This window comes from Lacerta agilis, chromosome 4 (genome assembly GCF_009819535.1).
Source record: "Lacerta agilis isolate rLacAgi1 chromosome 4, rLacAgi1.pri, whole genome shotgun sequence".
NCBI lineage: Eukaryota > Metazoa > Chordata > Lepidosauria > Squamata > Lacertidae > Lacerta > Lacerta agilis.
The window spans coordinates 20,019,057-20,041,737 of NC_046315.1; the positions used below are offsets into that span (position 1 = coordinate 20,019,057).

The 22,681-nt window shown below is 43.2% G+C and overlaps 2 protein-coding genes across 2 annotated transcripts in view; both read right to left on the bottom strand.

Moving 5' to 3' along the window:
* LOC117044959 (vitelline membrane outer layer protein 1-like) lies at positions 1 to 19,835 on the bottom strand. The gene is made up of 4 exons (XM_033145753.1): positions 19,703 to 19,835; positions 3,206 to 3,397; positions 1,557 to 1,660; positions 1 to 298 (listed from the first exon to the last, which is right to left on the bottom strand). The coding sequence occupies exons 2-4, from the start codon at positions 3,374 to 3,376 to the stop codon at positions 1 to 3; spliced, it is 573 nt and encodes a 190-aa protein (XP_033001644.1). The 5' UTR covers positions 3,377 to 3,397; positions 19,703 to 19,835.
* Positions 10,895 to 22,681, bottom strand: part of LOC117045072 (vitelline membrane outer layer protein 1-like) — a 19,364-nt gene continuing 7,577 nt past the window's right edge. Inside the window, exons 2-4 of the mRNA XM_033145855.1 lie at positions 18,973 to 19,164; positions 13,012 to 13,106; positions 10,895 to 11,267 (exon numbers count right to left, since the gene is read on the bottom strand). Coding sequence (XP_033001746.1) covers positions 10,973 to 11,267; positions 13,012 to 13,106; positions 18,973 to 19,164 — 582 coding nt within the window. The 3' untranslated portion in view covers positions 10,895 to 10,972. The remainder of the gene's footprint in view (positions 11,268 to 13,011; positions 13,107 to 18,972; positions 19,165 to 22,681) is intronic.

Genomic DNA, 22,681 nt, shown 5'->3' on the forward strand with positions numbered 1-22,681 from the left:
TCAGTTGCAGCAGTAGAACTTCACATCGTTTAGTGCTGTGTTGTCGCCTTTTTTCATCTCAGGTTGTAATTTGGTCCGAATTCCACATATGGCACCTTCAGGACACGGTGCACTCCATGGGCCAAAAGTACCCCAGTTATTTGAACGGCCTGTCAGGACACCCCCATTTTCACAGCTGAACCTGATATTATCAGCTGCTGTGTTATCCAAAAGAAATCTTCGTTTTTCTTGTACTCTCAGAGAAAATGAGATTAGACCGCCCTCAGGACAAGTCTCAGTCTTTGTCCACTTTCCCCACCTGACAAAGACAGTGGTGTTAATACTCAGAAGGAATGTTTGCTCAAGTCATGTCTTCACCATACATTCAATGCCCATTCAGCACACATTTGAAGCACATGGCTTACCCCAAAAATCCTGGGAGCTTTGACTTTGAGGAAATATAGAAGGTATTTGTGGAATTTGTATTGTTAAAACAGAAAGGGGTCAAGCCATCTCAATCAGGGCTTCCCTCTACCTGATGTCTTTCAGGTGTGGTGGACAAAAGCTCCTGTTACCTCCATGTGTTGGCCTGTGCTTATGGGAACTGTAGTCCAAAAGATCAGGAGAACATGAGCCTGAAGAAGCCTGCCTTAGAAACGGTGGACTTCCCAGTTGTCTCATCGTGCCTGCACTCAGGACCAGGTTGCTTTCACAAATGGAATGGAGGTGTATTTATAAACTGAATACACTGGCCCCATGTGGTCTGAATTCTACAATAAAATTTGCAGGATTTATTTAATTGTGTTTAGCTGAGTTTGCAGGCTGGTCCTTACTTTACCTTTATATTTGTGAGGCCTGTCCATGTTCCTTAAGGAAGGCTAACTAACAGAAGGCAGTCTGCCTCTTTTCTGTTCTTCCTTCAGGAAAAATGCACACAGGGACAGGTACATTTTATAAGACCTTTCATATCAGCAACAGTGGGTGATATCAATTTTATATCCTTCTGTGATTAGATGAGTTATTTTGTCATTTTTTACCCTTGTTCCAAACTAATACGGTCTACATTTTATTACACAGGTAATGCTGCATGTATGTCTTCTCTTCACATTTTATTCACCTCACATGGAAATAGATGAAGACTGGAATTTTGTTTTATTGAATTTTGTTAACTCGATGATTAATTCCTGGGGAAGGAAATGTGATGTATACTGGAACTACATCCGAACGTTGAGCAACTGTTGATTTATGAGTGGATTCTTCTGCTATCAAGGGTCAAATATATGAATGTTCATTATGAAAAAGATTACTCCTGTTACTTTCATGGTTGTATAGATTTCCAGCTGTGTAACTTTTGCCCTAGTAATACTACCTTTTTCTACCTTGCATTTTGCTATTTTATCACAACCCTCCCTGTTGTGTTCTTGATGCACTCAGGTTTGGAAGCCCATTAATAAATCACCATAATCCAAGATGTATCCTCCTCAAGAACTCAGGGAAAGGGGAAGAAGCTGCCACATTTGGTTCCATATTTCTTTCTAACAACAATGCCAAGGAATGGAATATTTAAAGCTACTCACGGTCCAACAGAAGATTGAATTTCTGAGCCATCCGTGCAAGAGAGGCAGATGCCATTCAGAGATGTTTCATCTTTAAATATTGAAAAACGTTCCCATGGGTCTACCTGGGGGAGAAGAGAAGCTGTGGCTGAAATAAGACCACATTTAAGAAGAAGAAGAAGAAGAAGAAGAAGAAGAAGAAGAAGAAGAAGAAGAAGAAGGAGAGTTTGGATTTGATATCCCGCTTTTCACTACCCGAAGGAGTCTCAAAGCGGCTAACATTCTCCTTTCCCTTTCTCCCCCACAACAAAAACTCTGTGAGGTTAGTGGGGCTGAGAGACTTCAAAGAAGTGTGACTAGCCCAAGGTCACCCAGCAGTTGCATGTGGAGGAGTGGAGACACGAACCCGGTTCCCCAGATTACGAGTCTACCGCTCTTAACCACTACACCACACTGGCTCTGCATTCGCTATTTTCACAGCGAAATCTTCCAGGGGGCTTGTGGCAACAGTTTGGCATCATGTTTGAGTGATTTGGAGAATGTCAGGTTTTTGGTGAAATTCTGACCCCGCAAGTAAGGGATTTTTTCAAAAAAAAAAAAAATGTTTTTCTGCAGGTTAAGTTGTTCAGGCCTGATTTCCTTTCCTATGATAAAAACCCTTATGCAGCAAAGCACTGCATTTTCAGGAGGAATTTCACACACACTAGATTGGCAGGCTGAATTTGACAGTATTGTACAGAGCTTGGAAAGTTTGACTCAAAAAGGATCTCGTTTGACATGCCCCAAAATTCATGTTTGCCCCTTTACAACATGAACTATTTTAGTTCACAGTTCAATTCAAGTTTGTCCTTGGCAGAAAATATTTCAGTCTCCAGAATGTCACATCTGTTATACTGATGCATAAAATTTACTTAAGAAGACTATGGAACCATCATTCCACACACAGCAGAATTGTTTGATTTCTTTCCCCTCAAAATTGTTTGATTTCTTTCCCCTCAAAAATATGATCTTTAAGTTTAATGCCCAAGGGGTCTAAGGTGTAAATAACACATGTAAGAGAAGGAACTTGAAGATGAACTAGAAATCATTCAAAGTTCTGCCTCAAAATGAACTGAATTCATGTTCCGCTCACCCAGAAATTATGGGAACTATGTTCAGGTATAATTGGCATGGTCCAATATCATCATGATGTATTAAATTTCTATACTACCCTTCATCTGAAAATCACTGGGTGGGTTACAATGTAAAAACACAGGAATGCATGCCATGATAACAAACAAAAACCATGCCCCCCAACGGTATAATTAGCCAAAGGCCTGGGAGAAAAGGAATGCTTTTGCCAGGCACCTAAAGATATGTAAGAGCAGCACCAGGCAAACGTCCCTGGGGAAAGCATTCCACAAGTAAGGAGCCACCACAAAAAAGGCCCATTCTTGTGTTGCTGCCCTCCAGACCTCTCACAATGAAGGCTCACTAAGAAGAGCCCCAAATGCTGAAGGACCCTAGTGTTCCACCAGTACGTTTGCATCATAACAACCCCACCACCAAGCAACTTAGTCAGATGGAGGTCAGGTGAGCAGAGCAGCCCCAGGACACTGTCCGTTGATACTTATTGTCATAGCTACTTGGCACCAAGGTGCCTGAAAAGGAGGACACAAGGAGGTATCTACCTTCAATGTGAATCCATTTGCATGCCCTTTGCGACAGAATTCTATGGGTCCCCATTCACCCCATGGCCCTCCATTTGGCACTGAAAGTTCAGTGGTATAGTTTTGGGTTTTTGCATCCGAGAGGTAGCTGGAGAAGATCAAGAAGAGCGCAGTACCTATAGAGAGGTCCATGGAAGGTAGCTCACTGCAGATCTAGCAGCAAAAGCATAAGTGGAAAAATAATAGGCATGAGAATTTTGACCTCCAAATCCCTGAATCCCGTTTTTCAGAATGTGTGGTTGCTTTGGCTGATACAGCCGAATCACTGGCTGGCTTTTCTAATTCTAGTTTGATTCCTATGAGCAACCCAGGAGTTATTTGGGCTGGGACCAGGGCAAGGCTTACCAGGCAACCAGGAAATGCTTTTTAGAAAAAGTGAATGATAGAACAGTAATGGATGTATTTTACCTAACTCTGAGTAATTATTGTTGGTTCTCAGGAAACAAAGGTTTGATTCATATTGTTTATTTTATATTATTTATATGCTGCTTTTCCAGCCAAATCCTGTCCAAAGTGACTCACAGCAATAAAAACCTACAAGTTTATTACTAAAACCTAAAACAGAGTAGAGTCACAAAAATAAATAAATGAAAGACTCGGCAACCCAAAAAGCACAACTTCCATCCTGTGAGTGGGAAGGCCAATCCAACCATATGAGTCTTGTATGCCTTTCAAGATGCCTGAAGGTTAGTCACCCTACTAGGAAGAAATTTGAAATGGGTGGAGCCAGCACAGAAAAGACCCCCCTGTATGATAATAAATGATGATTCTATTTTTTTTCCACTCACCTTTTGGGATTAACAGCACAGTTGGAATTTATTAATTGTTATTCTTTGTTTTCTAGCTTTATCTCATTCGGTTCCGGCCACTGCCCAAGCTTCTATAATTATGGACAGGAGGAAGCCCTTGCCCTCCTTTCTCTCTTCAGCAAGCTGCTCCATGCAGTGTCTCACTGCAGTCAATTATCCTATGTGGGAAAGACTTTGAGCTGAGCTGTGTATATTAATATGAGCAGGGCAGCAACCAGAGGCAGGAAAATGAGATGAGGGTGTTGTCCTCCTGAGCATCAACTGCCCCCTGCCTTAGGCTTTTATGTTCCTGAAATGTTCCATGCTCCTCAGAAGATTTACAACCCCAATTAGTAGAAGCCACATCAGAAAGGGTCACTGCAAGTCTCATAACAGGGAACACTGGGTTCTGTTCTGCCTAATCAAAGAAGCAGGGTGGTTGTTGTCGTTGTTCGATTTTGCAGCCTTAATTACCAGGAACTGCACTTGTGGCCTACCCAAATTTGATATTAGGACAATTTTATATTGCTGCTCATAAGGGTATGTTACCACACAAGCAGCGTTAGAAACTGATCTATGAAAGCTAGGAGCTAAATGGCCCCTAAAACCTAGGTTAGGGCGCAATAACGGAATAGCTAGGTGCTCTTTTTTGTAATACTGCACATAAGTAGGTTGATAACCACTAGCTAACCACAAGCATCCCTCAGCTGATCATTCTCGGCTATAAACCAGCAATATAGGGATAGCTTGACCACCGAAGACCATGTGATGCAGGATTACTGCAATGTGCTGTATGTAGGGCTGCCCTTGGGCCCACTTCAGAAGTTCCAGACTGCTGATATGGGCATATGACTGACAACATGTGACACCATTGTTAAAATGATGAATGACTTAATCTCTATAGCCCTCCTATAGGCGCTATGAATGAAATATATCTTGTGCAGAATGCCTCTGATTCTAAGCAGATTGGAAATGCCCCTACTCTGAATGGGCAAACCCTTTTGGATTTACCTTCTCCCACCCAACTGGGTGGTGGTGGTGGTGGTGGGGGAAATGAGGCTTCTGATAAAGTCTTTGAAAAGTGCCCCCTACCTTATAAATAAATAGACGCAAATAGCTTCATTATGCTTACATTGCCAACTTGAATACGTTTTTGTTCAGGAAGGATTTTGTAAGATTTTCAGTGGCTGCTCATGAGTAACCAGGCTGATGCAGAAACTTCTGAAACTAAGTTTCTTTATTGAGCAAATATATACAGTGCAGCTAAGAAAAAGACGCCCAGCTCATCCTTCGGCAGAGTCCGGGAATGCCCCGTTCCGGTTCTTTGCCCAGCATAAAAGGCGCGGGATGCGGAACCCCCGCCTACCCCCTCTGCGTCTTTCCTCCCTGCGCAGATGGGGAGATGGAAAGGGTCTTCTCCTCTCGGTTCTGCCTGATGCAGGGCTCTCTATCCCTGTCAGAGCCCTGACTCCTATTTCCTGCTCCCATCTCCCCCTCCCCACTAGAGGGATCACTGCTTCCCTCACTAGATGAAGATGAGTTGCTCAGCATCTGGGATAGGGGCTCGCGATACCGATAAAGCCCTGGCAACCCATTGCCTTCCGGGTTGGGCAGTCCCCTGACAGCTTCCCTTGAGGAAAGTTATTTATAGAATATTAATTACACTCTTACATGGGGCTTCCCTTCTGTAGAAACAGATTCATTTGTTCATTTGTTTTGGATTTTGTTTCAAACATTTTTATGGCTTTTAGAGCTTGCACTGTTTGGATTTTATCTCATTTTTATCACATTGCAAACCACTCCAATGGCTTCAGGCCATTCTAAATGTGTAGGAGAAAAATAAAGTCAAATAAACATATTGAAAGACCACTGGTGGATTTCCACCACTTGTATAATTCTGGCTAGGTTCCATTTAGTTATCTATTCATCCCCCCCCCCTACAGTTAGAATATAAGATTTCTGTACCACCCTTTCCCACAGAGATGTATCTGGAACATTCATTATATCGCTTCTCATATGCTGAACTTGAACCTATTTATATTTCTAGTAGCACCTTAGAGACCAACTGAGTTTGTTCCTGGTATGAGCTTTCGTGTGCATGCACACTTCTTCAGATACCAAGGTATCTGAAGAAGTGTGCATGCACACGAAAGCTCATACCAGGAACAAACTCAGTTGGTCTCTAAGGTGCTACTAGAAAGAATTTTCGATTTTGTTTTGACTATGGCAGACCAACACGGCTACCCACCTGTAACTGGAACTATTTATATTTGTTTTCATCTGATCTTAATGCCGTCTTTTCAAATTGCTGTAACCTGCCCTGTGACCTTATGGTAGGTAATAAATTAAAAATAGATAATACTAATAGCAATGTCCCAGGTCAGGTTGGATACAGGAATATAATAGATGGTTATGAAACCCAGTTAAACAATTGTCATTGTAGCCCTCGCCCTGCCTCCTCCCCAGAGAGAGCAGAACCATGCAATTCTACTTACCGTCTTATGGCAAAGCTGCCAAATATCCTGCAGCCAGAAAGAGAGGGAGCAGTGAAATGTGAATATCGACCCAGGAGTGAAAAGGGGGCAGGTCAATGGGAAGGACATGTCGTCTGTCCTTCACCTGCCATGCTGTCATGCTCCTTAGCTGAGCAGAGCAGATGAAAACCTACCTTTGATCTGTGCCTACTGCACTCCCACTACTAGTTGCCTTTCAGAAGTGCAGCCAGACCAAGGAGTCCATTGGCATTTGGAGTGGGGTGGGCATGGCTGTCTGAAGCGAAAGGACATGTTTTAAGGTGGGATGGTGGTGTTACGTCGAGCACCAAAGACCAGCATTGTCTACCGTGCTTTACAGCAGGGCTTTATAGCCCCTTTCAGCTGGAGGGCCACTTGCCAAGGTGGGCGGGCAAAAGAAGGTATAGCAAAAAAAGAAAAGAAAAAAGAAAGGCACATGTTACCTTTGTAGGCTAGTTTTTACACACACACACACACACACACACACACACACACACACCTCTTTGTCTACTGTAGTGCTTTACAACCTTTTTGAGGCCATGGCTCCCTTGAACAGCCACATTCTTTCTGTGGCTCCTCTGTGGAAACCACTTACATTGGGGTTCAGGACACGTGTAAATGGGAATTTTCCCGTTCCACCCCCCTTTTCGCCTCTGAACTAGGATTGCCATATTTCAAAAAGTTGTTGACCTTTTTTACGGGGCAGCGGCACAGAATTGTTAATCCCTTTCTGAACACAAGAAAGGCATCTGGGTAGTCAACTTTTGTATGACCCTGCGGGCCTCTTCTTGCATTCTTCTGTGTCCATTCATCCTTCTCTGTCCTCTCTCCAATCCTATGGTTGGCCTCCTATCCAGCAACCATGGTGGAATTGCCACAGCAGAGATTGTTCTCTGTGTGACTTTAGCATTCATTCTGTTATTAGTAAGTCAGCAAACCAGGAGGGGTGGCTGAGGTTTTGCTTAACAACGACTGCTCTGATTGGCTGTGTAGATCTCAGGGAGTTTCCCCCTGTAAGATATAGTTGATAGCCTTCCTACTATGTCCGGTGCCTGACCTAAGAAAAACAAACGCCTCTCTGTTGCTTTCTCCTCAAGTTATACAATGTTTTATGCCACTTCCTCAATAAAGTGTTACCAATATTTAAATGGCTTTGCTAACAAGCCATACATGAAGATTTAAGGCACAGAACGCCAAAAACGACACCCAGAACTCTTCATTGGGGATACATTTATTATTAAGTTTCACGTCGTGGAGCCATTGAGGCACAGGGAACTGAGATATTGTTGGGAGAAACCCACATGGTTCAGTCGCAGCAGTAGAACTTCACATCATTAAGTCCTGTCATGTCGCGTGAATACTCACTGTCAATTCTTGTCTGCATTCCACATATGGCGCCTTTAGCACAGGGTGCACTCCATGAGCCATACGTACCCCAGTCAGTTGAATAGCCTGTCAGTTGAACAAGCCATTTAGGCTAAAACTACTTCATTGTAGGTAAAATGCAGAATATGTCTCTGCGTGCCAGCTCAGATAGTCAGAGCTGAGCATAAAATGTCCAGCATCTCTTGAGCCAGAACTGAAAATAAAATACAATAATACAGTACAAAACATCACGTGTGTGTGTGGAAAGCTGGTAGGACTGGTAGCTTTCCCACAGAATAAAAACAGACACAATAGTCATGTTGGCCTCACTGCTGCAGCGTTTGCAGCTCGGCTTGTAATAATATCACAACAAAATCAACACATACACTTTTTTGTATTGGAGGCTCTCCAGAAAAACTAGTAGCTGACCAGAGAGAGAGAGAGAGAGAGAGAGAGAGAGAGAGAGAGAGTAGATCTATACACAATGTTGCAATAAAATGTTGCAATAAAACTGCAGCTCTTGTTAAGGAATTTTAACCATCTCAGCCACCCTCCACAGTTTTCCATTTTATTTTCAATCCAGTACTTAACATTTCATGGCTACAGAGCATTGGTAGGCAAACTAAGGCCCAGGGGTCAGATCCAGCCCAATCGCCTTCTAATCTGGCCCGTGGACGGTCCAGGAATCAGCGTCTTTTTACATGAGTAGAATGTGTCCTTTTATTTAAAATTCATCTCTGGGTTATTTGTGGGGCATACGAATTTGTTCATTCCCCCCCAAAAAAAATATAGTCCACCACCCCCCCAAGGTCTGAGGGACAGTGGACTGGCCCCCTGCTGAAAAGGTTTGCTGACCCCTGCTACAGAGCGCCTTCAATTCTCATTTTATTGTTCTTTGCTGGTGAGTTTGATTACCTTAGGGTTGTTGTTTTTTAGTTTAAAAGATACTTTGTACTCTTGGAAATCTCAGCGATTCCCTGAGAGTTCAGGTATCTTCCTCCTGATTTTAATAGAGTATGAGTGTTAACTCAATTAAAAACTCTTGATATCAAACTCAAATAAAGATTTGTCATTGGTTAGCTACCCTATAACAATATCTCTTCTAAATTGACTCTAAGATTTTGACATTCTTTTTTGCTGAATGTGTTAGAAAGGGGATTGTCTGAATGTATGCATACTGATCAGTTTCATTAAAGAGAGATTTCTTCAGGATACTCTAAGGAGAATACTTGGTATAACTATTACTAAGAAACAAAATTGCTATTCCATTCCTTGCTGACACAGAAAAGGCATTTGATGAATTAGAATGGACTTTCATGAAATGAATGGGTCCGAGATGTGTGGGCCTTGGAAGGCAAGGTTTAACTTCGTCAGAGCTACTCTAAGAAAACTAACTACTAATTTGTTTTTTTATGTTTTTATTTATATCACAATATGTATATACAGCTTACTAGAAAAAAATTACCTCTGAACTGTCAAAACGGTAATCCCTGTTAAATAGCTACCATTTTTCCTATAGTTCTCATGCTGGAAACCCAATTGCATTATGGGATTGACTCAGGAAACCCTCAAGACCAAGCTGCCACTCTGCGCTGGTGGAATTGTGTTGTGACTCCTCACTAGCTGTGCTTTTTGCAATAGTTTGCTGGAAGATTATACAATATATTTGTTAACTGTTTGTTGAATGAGACTTGGGTTCCTCCTATGAAGTCGGGAATTACCGAGAGTGGCTTCCGTAGCTGTTTTGGGGGCAAAAATAATTCATAACACATTTTAGGCAGCCCTTCACCTGAAAACTACAAGGTCATTGTAGGGCAGAAATCTAAAGAATACTATTGGTCCTGATGTAGACTCAATTATTGCACCATTAGTGCAATGGAGACGGATACGGTTGAGAACTGTATCATCCTCATGTACCTTGAGGTTTCTGCAGCTGATGGCGAACAGAAAAAAAGAGGTTGCAAACAACCTGCTGCTGCAAGCTAGGACTCCCATAATGCCAAAGTTTGTGTTGGTAAAGCAAGTGTTTAATGCAAGAATGTTCCATACTCACTGGTTTGAGCCTGAATAAGCAGTGTTAGCTTTGTCTACTGCTGTGGTTTTCAACTTTTGTGAGTCCATGGCTCCCTTGGCCAGCCACAATCTTTCTGTGGCTCCTCTGTGGAGGTCACTTACATTGGGGTTCAGGAAACGTGTAAGTGGGGATTTTGCCTTTCCACCCCCTTTTCACCTCTGAAAATATGGTTTGCCATATTTCAAAAAATGATAATCTGCTTTTAGAAAATCCTGCCCCGTGGATGCCATTTTCAACGGATGAATCCTGCTCAGTCTGGGAAATTATGGACGTACAGTATGACAGCCCTATCAGAACATCAGCTGCCATGGAACAACATTGGGACTGTTCACTCACTGCCAATTTCTGGGCTTCAAAAGGCATCTGGGTAGTCACTCGGAGAAACAGGATGCTTGCCCAGATAGACCTTTCATATGATCCAGTGGGCCTCTTCTTGCATTCTTCTCTCCTCACACATTCATCCTTCTCTGTCCTCTCTCCAATCCTATGGTTGGCCTCCTATCCAGCAGCCATGATGGAATTGCCACAGCAGAGATTGTTCTGTGTGTGGCTTCAGCATTCATTCTGTTATTAGTAAGTCAGCAAACCAGGAGGGGTGGCTGAGGTTTTGCTTAACAACCAAGCAAAGTGGCACGACGCTCACTGTGGTAGCGAGTGCTTTGATTGGCTGTGTAGATCTCAGGGAGTTTCCCCCTGTTATGTGTAGCTGATAGCCCTCCTGCTATGTCCAGTGCCTGGCCTAAGAAAGACAAAAGCCTCTCTGTTCCTTTCTCCTCAAGTTATACAATGATTTGTTCTGCTTCCTCAATAAAGCGTTACCAAGATTTAAATGGCTTTGCTAACAAGCCATACATGAAGATTTAAGGCACAGAACGCCAAAAAAGACACCCAGAACTCTTCATTGGGGATACATTTATTATTAAGTCTCACATCATGGAGCCATTGAGGCACATGGAACTGAGATATTGTTGGGAGAAACCCACATGGTTCAGTCGCAGCAGTAGAACTTCACATCGTTAAGTCCTGTCATGTCGCCTGACTTCTCGCTGTCAATTCTTGTCTGCACTCCACATATGGCGCCTTTAGCACAGGGTGCACTCCATGGGCCATACGTACCCCAGTCAGTTGAATAGCCTGTCAGGACATCCCCATTTTCACAGGTGAACTTGATATTGTCAGCAGATGTGTCATCCGTAACAGGTCCTAGTGGTTCTACTACTCTCAGAGAAAATGAGATAAGACGGCCTTCAGCGCACATCTCAGCCTTTGTCCACTTCCCCCACCTGACAAAGATAGCGGTGTTAATACTCTGAAGAAATGCTTGCTCAAGTCACGTCTGCATCATACATTCAAGGCCATTCCTCATACATTTGAAGCTCATGGCTTCCCCCAAAGAATCCTGGGAGCTTTGACTTTGAGGAAATATAGAAGGTATTAGTGGAATTTGTATTGTTATAACAAAAAAGGGGTCAAACCATCTCAAGAATTGTTAAGTTTTTGGAAAGTAGGATAATACCTGTAAAGAATGGTCTCGGTGGCGGGGTGCACACTTTTATTTGTATTATTATTTTGTTTTTTTAAAAAAATTAAGGTTTTAAAAAAGCAAATCCCAATACATATTATCACCAGAATAAGAAAGAAGGGGATAGAAGAGACATCTCCAAGCTTCCTTGTTGAATACTGATCTGAAATGCATCTTACAATAGCTGGCTCTGTGGTGGGGGAAACCCAGAAATGTGGGTTGGGGTAGTTGGAAACTGCATGGAAATTAATTCTTTAATCCTTTTTGGCTACTCTCTCCAGTTTTCTCTTCTACTGACTGCCTCTTTGCTGTCCCTTGGGAAAATAGAGATAAAACTTAGTGCTCCAAGAGAGAAACATCAAATTGTAGAGTTGGAAGGACCCTCAAGGGTCATCTAGTCCAACCTCCTGCAATGCAGGAATCTCAGCTATAGCATCCATGGCAGATGGCCAGCCAACCTCTGCTTTAAAACCTCCAAGGAAGGAGAGTCCACAACCTCCCAAGGGAGACCATTCCACTGTCGAACAGCTCTTATTGTCAGAAAGTTTTTTCGTATGTTTAGTCGGAATCTCCTTTCGTGTAACTTGAAACCATTGGCTCAAGAGGTACCCTCCAGATCAGGAAAAAACAAGCTTGTTCCTTCTTCCTTGTAACAACCCTTGAGATATCTCCTCTAAGCCTCCTCTTTTCCAGGCGAAATATACCCAGCTCCTTCAAGAATTCCTCATAAGGCTTGGTTTCCAGACCAAAATGTCAGCTCATCAGTGCTTTAGACCAGCTTCCCTCTACCTGGTGTTTTCCTGATATGGTGGACTAAAGCTCCTGTTACCTCCATGTGTTGGCCTGTGCTTATGGGAATTGTAGTCCAAAAGATCAGGAGAACACGAGCCTGAAGAAGCCTGCCTTAGAAAGGGTGGACTTCCCAGTTGTCTCATTGTGCCTGCACTCAGGACCAGGTTGCTTTCACAAATGGAATGGGGGTGTATTTATAAACTGAATACCTTGGCCCCATGTGGTCTGAATTCAACAATAGAATATGCAGGATTTATTTAATTGTGTTCAGCTGAATTTGCGGGCTGGTCCTTTAATTTTATTAGCTCGATGATAAATTCCTGGGGAAGGAAATGTGATGTATACTGGAACTACATCTGAATGTTGAGCAACTGTTGATTTATGAGTGGATTCTTCTGCTATCAAGAGTCAAATATATGAATGTTCATTAAGAAAAATATTACTCCTGTTACTTTCATGGTTGTTTAGATTTCCAGCTGTGTAACAATTGCCCTAGTAATACTATCTTTTGCTACATTGCATTTCGCTGTTTTATCACAACCCTCCCTGTTGTGTTGTTGATGCACTCTTGTTTGGCAGCCCATGAATAAGTCACCATAATTCAATATTTATCCTCCTCAAGAACTCAGGGAAAGGGCGAGAAGTTGCCACATTTGGTTCCATACTTCTTGCTAACAACAAAGCCAAGGAATGGAATATTTAAAGCTACTCACGCTCCAACAGTAGATTGAATTATTGATCCATCCGTGCAATGGAGGCGGATGGCATTCATAGATGTATCATCTAGGTATTCATCCTTTAGTTGTACCTGGGGGAGAAGAAAAGCTGTGGCTGCAATAAGACTACATTTAAGAGCAAAGCACAGCATTTTCAGGAGGAATTTCACACACATTAGATTGGCAGGCTGAACTTGACAGTATTGTATAGAACTTGGATAGTTTGATTCGAAAAGGATCTCGTCTGACATGCCCAAAAAGGAACTAACTCCAGTTCGCGTTTGCCCCTTTACAAATTGAACAATTTCAGTTCACTGTTCAATTCAAGTTTGTCCTTGGCCAAAAATAAAAAAATAAAAAAGCCTCCAGAATGTAACAAGCTGTTGTGTTGAAGCATAAGATTTACTTAAGAAGACTAAGGGACCGTTATTCTACACACAGTAGAAGGCAAATTGTTTGATTTCTTTCCCCTCAAAATTATGATATTTAACGTCGTTTGTGTTGTTCGCTTGTGTTTCTTTGGCGGTGAGAGGTCGCAATTGGCGTAGGGTGTGCTTGTTCATTTGTGGTTGGCTGACACCAAATCCTACATATATTAAGGAAAATAGAAACATCGCCTCCCCACCCCACCCCCACCCTCCCCACCCATCCCACCCACCTCTTTCCCCCTTCTCTCCCTAATGTCTCAACAACCAAAATTGATCTGTAAAAATGTTACATGGAAAAATATGAGAGACATTGCACACACCTTTGTAAACCAAGAAAATCTTTAATTAAAAAAAAATTATGATATTTAAGCTCAATTGCCCAAAGGGTCCAAAGTGTAAACAACACATGTAAGAGAAGGAACTTGAAGGTGAACTAAAAGATCATGGGGTGGATTACAATGTAAAAAAAACAAAAATGCACACCACAATAACAAACAAAAACAGTTTAATTAGCCAAAGGACCGAGAGAAGAGGAATGCTTTTGCCATGCACCCAAATATATGTAACGGTGGTGCCAGGCAAGCCTCTCTGGGGAGATCATTCCACAAGTGAGGAGACACCACATAAAAGGCCAGTTCTCTGGACATCTTGTGGAGAAGGCACATGAAGAAGAACCACAGATGCTGAAGGGCCTTAGGTGTGCCACCAGTACATTTGCATCATAACTGTTGGGGAAAATGCTCAGGGGAGGCTGTGAATTTCCCAAGTCTCCGGAGCGTGTCCTGAGGCTCTCACTTAGGCTGGCATCAATCTTCAGACCAGAGCAGCCAGGAATAAGCAACTCTTCTCCATTGAGAGGAGCACGCTCCCTTCTAGCATACAGCATATTAGGAAGAAGAAAGGACACATCCATAGTTCTAAACTACTTTATTTACAAGTCCATATTTACAGAACTGCACAATCACTCAAAAGTGAAACCAACATCCAACAGCACTCAGAAGGAAGACATGAAAACGGACTTCCTTTCTCACGCTTCTCAGACACTCCCATGATTATACACAAATCATAATAATACATACTAGCACTGCTAGAGCAGCTTGGTGTAGCAAAAATCCTAACATCCTCCCCCATTTTGGGAAACCAAAGCTGTGAAAGCAAAGACAACATCCAGTGACATAAACAAACAGTTGTCATACACATAGTATTTCCCTGTTGTACCAGTTCCACCTTTGGAACTACCTGCAACTGGACTGACCAGTTCAAATCTCTGGTTACCTTCCTTCCATGGGACTAGAACTTTTGCTCCACCTTGGTCTGAGGAAACAGTGTTAACTCTTGCAACTTTCAGGTGTCGTTTTGTCTCTCCTGTGGACAAACCTTGTACCTCACTCAGGACCTCAGGTTCTGAAACCTGGTTTGAGCTGCATAACACAGCTATATTTGCAACAGCAGTGTTTGCAAACTCCCGAAAGTATCTCTTGAGTGGTAAGCCTTTGTGACTCTCTCAGATCTATGTATCAGGTGCAGATCTTCCTTGCTGGCTAGTTCTTCCTTGTGACTTTTGAGAGAACTACAACCAACAGTAAACAGTGGCTATAGCAATTCCAGTTCAGCCTCAGATGATGATGGCCTGGACATTGCCTGTGTACCTCTCTCAATAACTGTGTCTCCTGTACTAGAACTCTCCGTGGTGCTTCGAGTGTCACTCTCAATGTCAGAATCTACATCTGTGTTGGCATTGATGGGATAACTGTGGAGAATTTCTCTCTCCTGTCTTGCAGTGCATTCTACCTCCCTAGTAAGAATCACTGTGTCAGACTCAGGCAATAAAACTCTGTACTGACCTTTCTCATAACCCATGAAAATGCCCCGTGTACCCTTTGCACCTTGTGGTGTCTCCACGCACATGTCAGACCTGAAAACCATTAAGTGCGTGACAGAAGGTTTTCTCTGGAAGAGCTTCTCAAAAGGAGAACAATCCATACCTGTGGAAACCTTTCTACACCATGTGTACAAAAAGGCGTTCAAAGACTCAGCCCAAAACTCCTGGGGCAAACCTGCACTTAGTAGTTGTGCTTTCATGCCTTTTTGCAATTCAGCGTTTACCCGGAAACACACACACTTGTTCCATGAAGCTTCTGAGACAGCAACTTTGTGCTCAATCTCTTGTTCACCTAGGAAATCCTGTAGAGGTTTGGAGCTTTCAGAGTTAACAAGCTCAACCTGGTCACCCCGCACATCCAGTTTTCCTATTGCCGGAAGACTGCGTAATGTGATACTGTATCTTTCCTGCGTAATGTGATACTGTAACTTTCCTTTCGTTTTTGACCGGAGAAGGGAGAAGGCGAAAATGTCTTGCGTCTCTCCAGGGATGTAATTTATGCCTTGTAAATAAAGATTCTAGATTAGGAAAAGAAGCTGGACTCTGTCGTCTGTAATTGCTGGCATGCACACACACCGTTGCGCAAGAAGATATTCTGCGGATGGCACAGGAGAAGCAAGTGAGAACGTACAGCAGGTACGTGCGCAGCAGAAACTTGCTGGACTCCATTTGTGTGCTAAGTTGGTTTGAAGGCTTTCCAACAATCCAAAAAATCCTGTGAAACAAAAACTGGCTTTTCTTCAGTGAAAAGACATTCAACATTAGCATCATGAACCAACTGTACCTTCTCACAAAATTATCTGAATTTTGTTAAAGTCTGCTGCGTTCTCTGTAACATATACACCCAAGCATACTGAGAAAAACAAAAAACCATTATCAGGTAGTACTTGACTTTTCCTCTAGAAGGTGGTAGAGGACCAACCACATCAGCATACACTCACTGGAAAACTTTGGTGACCTTGTTAGGCTTCTTGCCTGTCAATTCCACACCTGCAATACAAGACACATTAGCACAATCCTTACAATCAGTACTATCAAAAGAAAGCAAGTACAGTCCATCTTTCTTGTAGGCAAACAGAAAAGGAATTCCATCTCTGGAGATCACACTTCTCTCCTTGTGGCAGGTAATCTCAAACCCCTGTTCCACCAGCTGATTCACACTCAACAGGTTGTAAGCCAATCCTGGAACAAAATAAACATTGTTAATCATGGTTTGGAGCTCTTGAGAAACACAGTTCCAAACCCAGTGGCTTCCAGATGCTGTCCATCCACTTGCTTGACGGTGTGATGTTGCTCCTCAAAGGTTGAAAACAATCCCTTACGTCCAGTCAGATGCACAGTGGTTCCCATGTTGATTACAAAGGCATGCCAAGTCGATGACGACGTTCCCGGTGTAATCAAATCAAGTGACTGTTTGGACTGGGGCTTTGCACGCTCTTTGCAACTGGCCCCTCCCTTTTGTGAGCTCACCGTGGCTCCCTTGGGATTCCTCCCCTTTCTGCAATTCTTTCGCAGGTGGCCTAGAGTTCCGCATCTGTGGCACCGTATGGCTTTAAGAGCAACTGCCTGCTTTTCTTGAGCAAGCTGTGGGGGGTGCTCTAGAAGCTCCACTCTCCCCCTGTTCACTAGCGGCGAGTGCTTGCAACCGATCAGCCTCATTAAGAAGCGTTGCACAAATTCTAGGCACTGTAAGGTCAGCAGCAGGCAATGAACTACGTTGGGAAGCAACAGTCTTGAATCTCTGATCCAGACTATTAATCATCATGAAACAAAACACAGGCTCTGGCAGTGGGAAATTCCTTTGGACTAACTCACTTCACAAAAACTTCATTTGCGTCAAGTGCTTTTGCAGATCCTCTCCTTCCCGTAGCCGTAAATTACTGAGCCTTTGGAAAAACAGCAAAGCAGTTCCGGCGGTTTCTCGCATATGAATATTGCGTAGCACCTCCCACATATCTCTCACGTGGGGTAAACCCTGAATGTGCACTAATTGCTCATCTGAGATGCACAGGGTAATTGCTGCTTTTGCCTGTCTGTCCCTGTCATTCCACAATCTCCCCGGAGCAGGTGGAATGGCATTTTCGATGACATCAAAAATTCTCTGACGCACTAATACGGCTTCCATCTTGAGAGCCCACCCGGCATAATTTTGGTCCTGCCAGGGGGGGGGGTACGACTTAAAAGCTCAACTCCTTGTTTGGAATCCATCTTGGAGTTTGCGTCTTGCCAACAGCTTTTAGCTCCTTCTAAACAGCTACTTCTTAACAGCTAGCTGTAAATCTTCAAGCAGGCTTTTGGGCAATTAAGACCTGCTTCTCTGAGGTTTATGGCCTCAATAAATCAAACGGGTACTCACTCAGTCCCGTGCGTGCAGCCATTCAGCTTCCGTATGTCCGGCTGGAATGCGGCTCCTCACCTCACAGCAAAACAGCAGCTCCACCAAACCAGATGCGCTGTGCTTCATCTCAAAGCATCAGAGGTCGATGGATCAAAACCATCCTCTGCTACCACTTGTTGGGAAAAATGCTCAGGGAAGGCTGTGAACTTCCCAAGTCTTCAGAGCGTGTCCCTGGGCTCTCACTCTGGCTGGCATCAATCTTCAGACCAGAGCAGCCAGGAATAAGCAACTCTTCTCCCTTGAGAGGAGCACGCTCCCTTCTAGCATATCTTAGCAAGAAGAAAGGACTCATCCATGGTTCTAAACTACTTTATTTACAAGTCCATATTTACAGAGCTTCATCAGTACATCTGTGCTCTCTGAACATGAGTACAGAATTGCACAATCACTCAAAAGTGAAACCAACACCCAACAACACTCAGAAGGAAGAGGTAAAAACAGACTTCCTTTCTCAAGCTTCTCATACACTCACATGATTATACACAAATCATAATAACACACACTAGCACTGCTAGAGCAGAGTGGTGTAGCAAAAATCCTAACAATAATGACCTCACCACCAAGCAACTCAGTCAGATGGTGTCAGCTGCGTCCCTTTGCTGACAGGGGGGGAGAGCATGGAGAGACAAGAGGAGGTAATTAGGCAGGAATGTGGAATGAGGGAGGAGCAGCCTAGTTGCAGTAGAAGCCTGAGCTCCGAGAACAAGGAGAAGGAAGGGGGGAGTTCAAGGGGGAAGACACAGACTGACAGTTTAAGCTCGGACTCAGAGGGAGGGCCACCAGAAATAGCCCATCCCATGATGCATAGGCTCACATGAATTAATGAGAGGCGTGAATGGGAAAGGAAGTGAAAGTGGGGCTCTAAATGTGGGAAAAGGGAGGGGCCGAACTCAGACTTGGCAACAGCTAATTTGGAAGCAGATGCTGAGTGACTGAGCTCCAGAGTGATTTGTGTGTTTTGAGCAATAAACCTGTGTTAATTACTTCTGTTTCAGTGTATCTGAAGAAGTGTGCATGCACACGAAAGCTCATACCAAGAACAAACTCAGGTGGTTTCTAAGCTGCTACTGGAAAGAATTTTCTATTTTGTTTTTACTTCCAGAGTTGTCTTGCATCTGTGGAAGAGACCCAACCATTACGGATTGAGTTCAGGTGAGCAGAGCAGCCCCAGGACACTGTCCGTTGATACTTATTGTCACAGCTACTTGGCACCAAGGTGCCTGAAAAGAAGGACACAAGAAGGTACCTACCCTCAATGAGAATCCATCTGCATATCCTTTGTCACAGAAATCTATGTCTCCCCAGATACCCCACGGGTTTCCATTTGGCACTGAGAGTTCAGTGGTATAATTTCGGGTTACTGCATCCGAGAAGTAGCTGGAGAAGATCAAGAAGAGCGCAGTACCTATAGAGAAGTCCATGGAAGGTAGCTCACCGCAGATCTAGCAACAAAAGCACAAGTGGGGAAATAACAGCCATGAGAATTTTGAACCCCAAATCCCTGAATCCTGTTTTTCGCAATATGTGGTTGCTTTTTGGCTGATACAACAGATTTAGTGTTTGGCTTTTCTAATCATAGTTTGATTCATATGTGAAACTGAGGAGTTATTTGGGCTGGGACCAGGACAAAATTCACTAGGCAACCAGGAAATGCTTTTAGAAAAAGTGAATGATAGAACAATAATGGGTGGATTTTACCTAACTCTGAGTAATTATTATTCCTTCTCAGGAATTCCTAAACATTGTTAACAACAGTTTATCCAAAGTGACTCAGCGATATAAACCTACAGGTTTATTACTAAAACCTAAAACAGAATAGAGTAACAAAAATAAAAATAAAAAGACTCTACAATCCTACTTTTATCGCATAAGTCTTGAATGCCTTTCAAGATGCCTGAAGGTTAGTCACCGTTGGGTGGAGCCAGCAAAGAAAAGACCCTGTCAATATTGTTGTTGTTGTTGTTATTTATTACTACTCACCTTTTGGGAATAACAGCACAGCTGGAATTTATTTATTATTGTTGTTGTTTGTTTTCTAGCTTTATCTCATTCAGTTCTGGCCACTGCCCAAGCTTCTACAATTATGTACAGGAGGCAGCCCTTGCCCTCCTCTCTCCCTTCAGCAAGCTGCTTCATGCAGTGTCTCACTGCACTATGTGGGGAAGACTTTGAGCTGAGCTGTGTATATTAATGTGGGCAGGGCAGCAACCAGGGACAGGAAAATGAGATGAGGGAGTTGTCCTCCTGACCAGCAACTGCCATGCTCTGCTGGTCCATGACTAGAGAGAACTGAACATTGTGAAGCTCATGCCTTTCTCCAAGGCACTAAAATAATAATAATAACATCAGCAACCATAAGATCCCTGGCTAAATTTAAAATGCAATAATAAACCAATCACAGGAATAGGGTGAGTCCTGAAAATATATATCTGGGGTGTCAAAGGCCAGTGTGAATAGGAGTGTCTTGTGGCATCGGAAGCCAAATGGATGAATACCAAGGCATTCAGGAACCAAGGTATGACTGTAGCATGTGGTAGCCACTGAGCCTGCTATTCTAAATTACCCTTGATGTAATGATACAGCTCACAGACCTATGCAATGTATTGATTTCATACATCGGTGGTCTAAGGCATTACAATTTAGGCAACTTAAAATGGCAGGCTGGGTGGCAACCATGATGAATACCAAGCTTAGCTCCCAACTATTGTCCACTCAAGATCTAGGAGTTTGTTTTAGAGGGTAGTGAGTGATGTCCCTGGAAACCAATATAGAAAGCAGATGGTGCCTGCCATGGTTGCCACAAGCAGGGCTGGTTGGGATGAGCACAGTAACGTGATGCCAATGGCCCCTCCAAAGCTGGTGCTGACTCTGCTTTAATTGACTCTGGATTCTCTACTTATTCATTGCTGAAACAGATCCTTGAAATTGACTTTTTGAAGGCAAGGGACAGAATGTATAACTGCTAACACTAGTACAGTCGTATCTTGGTTCTTGAACGTAATCTGTTCTGGAAGTCCATTTGACTTCTGTAAACATTCAAAAATCAAGACGTGGCTTCCAATTGGCTGCAGGAGTTTCCTGCACTCAAGCAAAAGCCCCATCAAACGTTTGGCTTCCAAAAAACGTTCGGAAACCGGAACACTTACTTCCAGGTTTTTGCTGTTCAGGAGCCAAAACGTATGAGTACCAAGGCATTCGAGAACCAAGGTACAACTGTATCTGAAACATCCCAGTGCCATGACGTCTTGAAACTAACTGGTGAAACTAATGGCTGGAACTAACCACAGCCATTTAATGGCTGGAACTAACTGATGAAACTAGCTGGTGAAACTAACTACAGCTACTTAATGGCTGGATCTAACTGGTGAAACTAATGGCCAAAACAGACTTCTAAAGCTAACTGCTGAAACTAATGGCTGAGATTGTCTGATACATTATTTTGCTAAAAAATAATTTTCTGTGGAAATGAATTGATGGATTTACTGATGATTCTGAACAACCCCCCCCTTTTTAATGAAGATAAAATATATTTTATTTTATTTGAAACATTAATAATCGTATTATATTTAACTGTTACCTAACTGTATTTAACTTTTTTGCTCTAACATAAAAACCAAGCACTGTTTCCACAAGGAACTAGACCAAGCTAGTTCCCACCTGTTCCTGCTTGGAGATTTCAGTGCCAGAGTTTGAAATGATCATCACACATGGGACAACTGCATAGGCTACTGTGGAACTGGCAGAACAGAAAAAGATTTCTTGAGCTGTGCTCATATCAAAACCTCTGAATCATGAACATGTTCTTCTCTACCAAGGCAAAACATCCAAGGTCAGGCCACTGGCACCAGCTTAGTGTGACGGCATATTACAACTTTTTACTTAAAGCAGCATTAAAAACGAGATGGGAGGAAAATCCTAATGAAAGTTTAGATGATCAAATGTGGGGGGGAATGTGGAGAGGTGTACCTTTCAGATTAATTGCCATTAAAATTGGGAAAATGCGCTGAAGATCATACATTGTTGGTATAAGCATCCCTCTAAGAATGAATGAAATGCTCAAGGGCTAGACAGAAGTTATAACTTAATTACAGGCAAATACACACTTAAGAGGGTGCGGGTGGCAATGTGGTCTAAACAACTGAGCCTAGGGCTTTGCTGATCAGAAAGTCGGCAGTTTGAATCCCTGTGACGGGGTGAGCTCCCGTTGTTCGGTCCCAGCTCCTGCCCACCTAGCAGTTCAAAAGCACGTCAAAGTGCAAGTAGATAAATAGGTACCGCTGTGGCGGGAAGGTAAACGGCATTTCGGTGCACTGCTCTGGTTTGGCAGAAGCGACTTAGTCATGCTGGCCACATGACCTGGAAGCTGTCTGCGGACAAACGCCAGCTCCCTTGGCCTATAGAGCAAGATGAGCGCCGCAACCCCAGAGTAGTTCGCAACTGGACCTAATGGTCAGGGGTACCTTTACTTTTACCTTTACACACTTAAGGAGAAGGTGGGAGAGAGTCTTATTTCTTGTTGGTGTTATGCAATTCTGAATAAGTTTGAAAAATCAATAAAATTGTTTGTTTGTTTGTTTGTTTGTTTTAAAAAAAGCCCACTTTCCCCTAATATATGCATTTTTGTAAACATGGTTTGGTTGAAGAATGACTGCTCCCTGCATCAAATGGGTGCACATTTTGCATGGTCGTGAGTAGCCTCCTGGGATCACGGTGCAGTTCCTGGCAGTTGGGTCTGGCACCACCTTCCCAGGTTGGATACCTGTGGTCTCCACCCACTCAAGTAGCCGCCCAATCCCGGCTGGGGAGGTGTTGCTGGGGGGATTGGCCAGGTAGAAGGAGGGATTAGTCAGTACACACAATAGGAGTTGAGCCATACCTGGGAAGCGACCATTGGGTTCAGAGCTTCCCCACCCACCACTCCCTCATTTGACGTTTACTATGCAGGTTAACCATTTTATT